The sequence below is a fragment of the Muntiacus reevesi genome, chromosome 4 (assembly GCF_963930625.1).
Source record: "Muntiacus reevesi chromosome 4, mMunRee1.1, whole genome shotgun sequence".
In the NCBI taxonomy this organism is placed as follows: Eukaryota; Metazoa; Chordata; class Mammalia; order Artiodactyla; family Cervidae; genus Muntiacus; species Muntiacus reevesi.
The window spans coordinates 102047055-102055942 of record NC_089252.1 but is presented as its reverse complement, the minus strand read 5'-3'; the positions used below and the strand labels follow the sequence as shown (position 1 = coordinate 102055942).

The following is an 8888-nucleotide window of genomic DNA, read 5'->3' as shown; positions in this document are numbered from 1 at the left end:
CCACCCTCACGTTCTCCCCCAGAGTTCAAAAGTCTGTTCTGTACTTCTGTGTCTCTTTTTCTGTTTTGCATATAGGGTTATCGCTACCATCTATCTAAATTCCGTATATATGTGTTAGTATACTGTAATGTTCTTTATCTTTCTGGCTTACTTCACTCTGTATAATGGGCTCCAGTTTCATCCATCTCATTAGAACTGATTCAAATGAATTCTTTTTAACGGCTGAGTAATATTCCATGGTGTATATGTACCACAGCTTCCTTATCCATTCATCTGCTGATGGGCATCTAGGTTGCTTCCATGTCCTGGCTATTATAAACAGTGCTGCAATGAACATTGGGGTGCACGTGTCTCTTTCAGATCTGGATTCCTCAGTGTGTATGCCCAGAAGTGGTATTGCTGGGTCATATGACAGTTCTATTTCCAGTTTTTTAAGAAATCTCCACACTGTTTTCCATAGTGGCTGTACTAGTTTGCATTCCCACCAACAGTGTAAGAGGGTTCCCTTTTCTCCACACCCTCTCCAGCATTTATTGCTTGTAGACTTTTGGATAGCAGCCATCCTGACTGGCGTGTAATGGTACCTCATTGTGGTTTTGATTTGCATTTCTCTGATGATGAGTGATGTTGAGCATCTTTTCATGTGTTTGTTAGCCATCTGTATGTCTTCTTTGGAGAAATGTCTGTTTAGTTCTTTGGCCCATTTTTTGATTGGGTCGTTTATTTTTCTGGAAATTGAGCTTCAGGAGTTGCTTGTATATTTTTGAGATTAATCCTTTGTCTGTTTCCTCATTTGTTATTATTTTCTCCCAATCTGAGGGCTGTCTTTTCACCTTCCCCAGATGACTTTTATGTGTGCCTAAGTTTGGTAACCACTAACCTATGGGGATCATTTTAAAAAATAAAACACCACTGTCATTTTGGTTATTGGATCTTTTCCTATTATATAATACCACAGACCAGAACTCCAAGAAGTATCATGTAAAAGCCTAATTATAAGAAGAGCAAATATAATTTTAAGAGACTAATAATTAACAAGTCTACTTACCAAACTGTACATCTTTTTGTTGTAAATTATATGTGTGAAACGTCTCAGTGAATTCTTTGGCAGATGTCGTTCAATCCTGCCTCGCCTTCCATAAAATTAACTAGCTGGCCAGAGTTTTTTTTTACTATGCTACCCACACCTGAGTCTCTAGGAACCCCTGAGGCATACTCTGAACAAGCCTCATTTCCTTTATAAAAGAAATCGAGTTTGATCAACTGCACAGAACTTAGGCTGATTAAACTTATACTAGCTATCAAAGGAAACTGCAATCTTGCAACTTTAGCCGTGTTTTAACACAGGAAATACAATTATTTTTCTGGATGAGCAGACTGAACAGTAGCCTAAAGCTACAGAATCCAAGTAGAAAGCCTTTTAAGAGTCTTTCTAGTTTTATAATTTGACTGAACTGCCTCTCCACACAACTGAATAGTCAACTTGTTTTTGTTTGCTTTTTAATCAGTTGAACCCAGGAAGAATTCCTTGCCCCTGTCTGATAATATAATAGCCTCTTGAGAACCCTTTACAAAAATACAGTTTAGAAGCATGGAACATACAAAAAAGGAAAACATTTAACTTGACGATAATACCCCACCCAGATAATTCAGATACCTAAGATAATTTTTCATTGGAATTATTTGGTTTGGCCAAGTTAACAGGTCAAACTTTCGTTACACCATATAATTACTCTTCTTTCTTACACTTTGGTTTCATTTGTCACTTACTCCTGATTCTTATCAATTGTCACTAACTTTCTTTTCGTTCACTTACAATCTAATCACAGTTCAACCAAGAATTCACTTACTGTGAAAGTCTTCTTAATTCAGAGTCAGATTGCATGCCACTATGCTGATAGAGTAGACAAGAAATGTCCAAAGCCAGAGTTGTGTTGCTGAGATCTGCACCATGCCGATGCCCAGTACATTCAAGCAGCTGGCAACCAGTAACACTGTAGGAACTGATTCCAAACCACCTTTCAGAAACTAAAGAGCTCATATACAGGGTGACTCATTCATAAACAACTTAAGGGGAGAGCTCTTACTGAAAGTTATTGAAAGCTATGAATAATTCCGTGAAACTACACTGCAAGTCTACTTGGGAAAACTTTAAAAATTTGATCTTATTTTTCCTTTAAGAGATCCTGGGAAAATCTAGTGTTTTAGTTTAAAGTAAGTAACTTCCATTCCAGTTATTGTATTTGGATTTGTTCCACCATACCTGGATACATTCCAATTTATCTGTGGAACTGGGCAACTAATAGTCTTTATGTGACATTTCTTATATTTCTTGAATGAAAATGGGATGGACTAGTGGGATTAATGGCTGGTTCATGGGGTCACAAAGAGTTGGACACGACTGAGCGACTGAACTGATTTAGAAGACACTAGTAATTCTGCCATTTTCTCTGTATAAAGTTTCTTCCATGAAGAATCTGGACACAAAGATGGACAAAAGAGACAGCTCTAATCCAGATCAAGTTCTAGAAGTAGAGCTCACCTTATCTCTCTTTAAAAAAAAAAAAAAAAGATGCTGAAGAAGCTAAATATTCTTCCAAAACTTTAACAGAAATGCTAATCAGTTACTAACATAATAAATCAGTGTACCTGACTTTAAAAATATATTTTCACTTACGATTAATAAGAAATATGGAAGTCTGAATTGTGGCATGTCAGTCTCTCAAGAACAGGTAAGAACTGATGAAGTGGCAGCAAAGTCGGATTTTTAAATGAATATATTGATACCCAAGTGCTCAGAAAAAATTCTTTTCGAGTCTACTATCCACGAATTTACCAGAAAGCCAAGTAAACAACACAACTAATCTCGCAGACATCTGAGTCAGCCAGCACCATTTTGCTGGAGAGGGGAGACTGGACGCTGCGGGCAGTTGGGAAGGTTATAATCTGAGGAAACTAAAGGCGCCTGCAGAGAGGCCTCTTTAGTGGTCTCTGACGAAAAATGTTGAGGGAGAAGTAAAACCGCCCCAATTTCCCCAGAACGGTCCTCACTCGAAGCTCTGGCTCCAGGAGACGCACGCTTTGCTGAGGTAAGACGGTTCCCTACGATTTATAGCCAATCGCTCGCAAAAGGTTGGTCTCTAGGTGCGCAAAGAAAGCCGCCTCAGCCGCCTTCGCCTCCTCCAAGTCCCTATCTCTCAGCCGAGTCGGGAGTAGCGAAGGAACCTCCGGGCCAGCCCCGCTGCGCTGACGGGCGTCGTCGCGGGCCAATGAGCGCGCAGAGAGGCGGAGCAGGCAGGCCGGCGGGGCGGGATTTCCCGCGCCATCGCGCGGCCGCTCGGCGCCCGGCGAGGGCGGTGGAGCCAGCGAGAGAGGGCGGGTCGGGGTCAGCTGCTGCAGGCGGGCGGGTGCGGGGAGCTGTGGGCGGCCGCCTCGTCTCTTGCCACCGCCCTCCGTTTGCCACGATGCCGGGGATCGACAAGCTGCCCATCGAAGAGACGCTGGAGGACAGCCCACAGGTTAGGCGGCGGGAGGCGAGGGAAGGAGCGGGGCTGGCCGACTCCAGGCCTGGCGCGGCCGCGGCCTCAGGTGCCCGCCCTGGCCCAGGTGGGCGCCGCCCCCCAGTATCCCTGCCGGTCGCGGGCGGCGCCCGGAGCTGCCGAGGCCGGGCCGCCCTCTCGAGGCCCGCGTGGGCCTGTGTCGCTGGGCCGAAAGCCGCGCTCGGGGTCTGGGAGTCGGCGGGCGGCGACCGAACCGCCGCCGCCGTGGCTGGTGGGCCCGGCGGTCGCTACGCACGCGGGGCTCCCTTGTATTTGACAAAAGATGCTTTTTAATTGCTGTGATGTGAGGTGATAAATCCAGATCCTGGAATTTTCTTTTCGAAAACCTCTTCGGAGGAAATGCAGGAGGGGAAAAGACCCTGTAGACTCAATGATTTCTGACCAGGCTAGGAAAGGACATGGACGATTTTGGGGGGGGGGGAATACTGAAAGTCTGTTGATTAGCTCGTGCGGAAAGCCCTCGGCGAAGCCCGTCACAGATCCCAGAGCCTCCGGGCCGAGTGTCGTGACCCTGAGTGCAACCGCTGTCACTCGGGCCGTGCACGCCGAGAGGTGTACGGCGCCTTTGCGGCTCCACGACTGCTGCGCCCGGGTTGCAGACTTGTCTCTAGTAAACTCATCAAAATAAAAGCTCCGTGTTTTGTGCATTGGGGATGATGCTGGGGTGGTTCCTGTAGCTTAAGATAGTCTCTTCCTTAAGACAGGAAGACGTAACAGGGACTTATGTTTTCAGTACTGAAGAATGAAATCAGCTATGTTAAAAAAAAAAACATGCTGGTGGGGGCTGGAACTTGGGCTGAGAAACTTCATCCCTAGGCCTGTCTTCTTACACAATAAGGGATTCGAGACGATGTTGCTGTTGGGCTACCACTTAGAATGAAGATAGTTTTCTGAAATGTTCATTTAGAACTACAGTTGCACATATTTCATGTGTCTTGATGGTTTAATATGACTCCAGAAGAACAGGAGGGAGAGGCTAGATCCCACTTTCCTGTATGTCTTGTCTGGCATGGATATGGTGCCAGTTTTGACTGCCAAGTTGGAGTTGGGCTCTGATTGTAGAATTGATTGGGTTTTTTTTCACGCTGAAAGTTATCTTCACAGGCCTGATCCCTGCTGGTAATGTACTCTTATCAGCCTATACTGACACAAAGAGAGACCGACTTCTTGGCTTATTTTGACTGCCAGAATAATAGCCAGTTCAAATATTTAATGACTTCTGTAGTATAAAGTTATAAGCTACATTTGTTTCAGATGTTTAGCAAAAATTTTCAGGGATGTATTGGTCAGGTACACTTTGTCATTTTATTTTTTTTTATAAGACTCAACAGGCTGCCTTACCTTTCTTCTCTTACCTGGCCTGGCTTTTACAGCTGCTCATAAAGACTGCTCAGAATGGGTTACACAGTGCCCTTAGCCATGACTTAGGAGGAGGGTATAATCTATTAACTTATTTAATTTCTTGAGTTTTTCACACAGTAAGTTTACAACTTGAGCATTAGTTTTGTTTTTTTTTTTTCTGTTTTTTACAAGCATGTGCCATATTAGTATTAATTTTTAATGAAATAGCCACATTGATAGTCTTTCAAGTTCTAGAAGTAATAAATCTGAGCTAATTAATATTTATGTGGGAAAGTTAATTGGGACAACTGGGATTTAGAAAGGGAAGACATTGGGAAGCAATTCTAGGGGAAAACTTGTGGCAAGAATGAAAGCCCTGGCTTTGGGATTTAGGATATAAGGGTTTTAATCTTTACTGCCAGTTGGTACCTTCTACTTTATGGCAAGTCACTTAACTCTCTCAATTTCACCTGTTATAGATAGTGAAAGTTTTAATCTTTGTACTTGATTATAAAAATAATAGTTGTTTGCTTCAGAAAAATTAAAGTTACAGAAAGCACAGTTACCTGTCTAGTATTTGGCAGCAAACTCTGTTAATAGTTTGCTTTCTTTTTTGTAGGTTTTTTTTTTTTCTCTTACACCTTTTAATGTGATTGATATTATATTGTGCATAATGATTTTTATTTGGCTTTAACTGCACATCATAACATAAGTATCTTCACACATTATTACATACTGAATAAACAACTCAAAGGTTGCATGTTTCCTTGACTGACTTAGTATGGTTGTCCTGTTGTTGGACTTTTGTAGTTTTATATAGAGAGCTGAGATTAATGCTCTGGGATGTAAATTTTTGTTTTTATCTGGACTGTTTATCTAACATCAGTTCAGTTCAGTCCCTCAGTCATGTCCAACTCTTTGTGACCCTAGGGACTACAGCATGCCAGGCCTCCCTGCCCATCGCCAACTCCCGGAGTTTACTCAAACTCATGTCTATTGAGTCAGTGATGCCATCCAGCCATCTCATCTTCTGACATCCCCTTCTCCTCCCGCCTTCAATCTTTCTTAGCATCAGGGTCTTTTCAAGTGAGTCAGCTCGTCGCATCAGGTGGCCAAAGTATTGGAGTTTCAGCTTCAACATCAGTCCTTCCAATGAACACCCAGGACTGATCTCCTTTAGGATGGACTGGCTGGATCTCCTTGAAGTCCAAAGGACTCTCAAGAGTCTTCTCCAACACCACAGTTCAAAAGCATCAAGTCTTTGGCGCTCAGCTTTCTTTATAGTTCATCTCTCACATCCATATATGACCACTGGAGAAACCATAGCCTTGACTAGATGAACCTTTGTTGGCAAAGTAATGTCTCTGCTTTTTAATATGCTATCTAGGTTGGTCATAACTTTCCTTCCAAGGAGTAAGCATCTTTTACTTTCATGGCAGCAGTCATCATCTGCAGTGATTTTGGAGCCCAAAAAAAGACAGTTTTCCATTGTTTCCCCATCTATTTGCCATGAAATGATGGGACCAGATGCCATGATCTTAGTTTTCTGAATGTTGAGCTGTAAGCCAACTTTTTCACTCTCTTCTTTCACTTTCATCAAGAGTCTCTTTAGTTCTTCTTTGCTTTCTGCCATAAGGGTGGTGTCATCTGCATATCTGAGGTTATGGATAGTTCTCCCGGCAATCTTGATTCCAGCTTGTGCTTCATCTAGCCTAGTGTTTCTCATGATATACTCTGCATATAAGTTATATAAGTAGGGTGACAATATACAGTCTTGATGTACTCCTTTCCCAATTTGGAACCAGTCTGTTGTTCCATGTCCAGTTCTAACTTGCTTCCTGACCTGTATACAGGTTTCTCAAGAGGTAGGTCAGATGGTCTGATATTCCCATCTCTTAAAGAATTTTCCACAGTTTATCGTGATCCACACAGTCAAAGGCTTTGGCATAGTCAATAAAGCAGAAATAGATTTTTTCTGGAACTCTCTTGCTCTTTTGATGATCCAGCAGATGTTGGCAATTTGATCTCTGGTTCCCCTGCCTTTTCTAAAACCAGCTTGAACATCTGGAAGTTCACGGTTCATGTATTGTTGAAGCCTGGCTTGGAGAATTTTGAGCATTACTTTGGTAGCGTGTGAGATGAGTGCAATTGTTCAGTAGTTTGAGCATTCTTTGGCATTGCCTTTCTTTGGTACTGGAGTGAAAACTGACCTTTTCTGGTCCTGTGGCCACTGCTGAGTTTTCCAAATTTGCTGGCATATTGAGTGCAGCACTTTAGCAGCAGCATCTTTTAGGATTTGTAATAGCTCACCTGGAATTCCATGACCTCCACTAGATCCGTTCATAATGATGCTTCCTAAGGCCCACTTGACTTCACATTCCAGGATATCTGGCTCTAGGTAAGTGATCAAACTATCATGATTATCTGGGATGTGAAGATCTTTTTTGTACAGTTCTGTGTATTCTTGCTACCACTTCTTAATATCTTCTGCTTCTGTTAGGTCCATCGCATTTCTGTCCTTTATTGAGCCCATCTTTGCATGAAATGTTCTCTTGGTATCTCTGATATTCTTGAAGAGTACTTTAGTCTTTCCCATTCTATTGTTTTCCTCTATTTCTTTGCACTGGTCACTGAGGAAGGCCTTCTTATCTCTGCTTGCTCTTCTTTGGAACTCTGCATTCACATGGGTATATCTTTCCTTTTCTCCCTTGCTTTTCACTTCTCTTCTTTTCACAGTTATTTGTAAGGCCTCCTCAGAGAGCCATTTTGCTTTTTTGCATTTCTTTTTCTTGGGGGTGGTGTTGATCCCTGTCTCCTGTACAATGTCATTGTACAGGATTTGTCTAGCATATAGTCTAAGAAGTTGATAACAGAAAGGAGGAAAACTTTTAAAGCTCCTGATATAGACGTATTTATTAAATTATTTAATCCTAATCAAACGTGGCCTGCCAACTGCTATATAAAATAGAACTTGGAAGTTGTGAAAGACTACCCTGAATTACAGTTATTTTTAGTTTTGTTGTGTGCGCCAAGTTGGTTTAGTCATCTCCAACTCTTTGCGACCCTATGGACTGTAGCCTGCCAGGCTTCTCTATGCATGGATTCTCCAGGCAAGAATTCTAGAGTGGGCTGCCACCTTGGGGTTCTTCCCAACCTAAGGATCAAACCTTGTTCTCTTATCTCCCTTGCATTGGCAGGCGGGTTCTTTACCACTAGCACCACCTGGGAAGCCCCTCTTTTTAGTTTTACTTTACAGTAACTAAGTATTAAAACAGAGGTATGTTTGCAAGTCCAAATCCAGATAATTGAACAAAAACATTTTTAGGTTTATCTTGCTCAAACTGTACCATTCTGCAAAAGATATCATTTGTTGAAGTAGGAAATCTGAAGCCTATACTAGATACCTTATCCATGTTTATATATTGTTTTTAAGTCAGAAACTTTCTGTTTAGTAAGAACAGAAGTGAAGTGAAGTGAAGTCGCTCAGTCGTGTCCGACTCTTTGTGACCCCATGGACTGTAACCTACCAGGCTTCTCTGTCCATGGGATTTTCCGGGCAAGAATACTGGAGTGGGTTGCCATTTCCTTCTCCAGGCGATCTTCCCCACCCAGGGATCGAACCCAGGTCTCCCACATTGTAGACAGACACTTTACCGCCTGAGCCATCAGGAAGTCTCAGTAAGAACAGAGATGATCTTTAAAAAATAATTGATTTTATGTGTAGATAAATATCAATGATTCATCCAAGCCCTAACTGGGAAGACAAACTCCAGTCTCAAATGGAGGCTTTTCTCTTTGGCATAATGTGAAATACTCATAAAATATGAGGCGTACTTTTTAAAATTCACATTTTTATATCTCTTATATTGAGATGCCTCTTATACTTGATGTTGTTTTACTTGTAATTGCCTGCAAATGTACACACTTGGTTATTTCTCCTAGTCACATGGCTGACCAAGTGCAACTTTTCAACGTTGAGCCAACAAA

General features: G+C 42.2%; 1 protein-coding gene across 2 annotated transcripts in view; it reads left to right on the top strand.

Annotated features, from left to right (window-relative positions):
* The first annotated feature begins 3371 nt into the window (after positions 1–3371).
* APPL1 (adaptor protein, phosphotyrosine interacting with PH domain and leucine zipper 1) overlaps positions 3372–8888 on the top strand; it is a 32754-nt gene continuing 27237 nt past the window's right edge. For both annotated transcript variants that reach the window (XM_065933442.1, XM_065933441.1), the window contains exon 1: positions 3372–3518. In XM_065933442.1, coding sequence (XP_065789514.1) covers positions 3465–3518 — 54 coding nt within the window. In that variant the 5' untranslated portion in view covers positions 3372–3464. The remainder of the gene's footprint in view (positions 3519–8888) is intronic.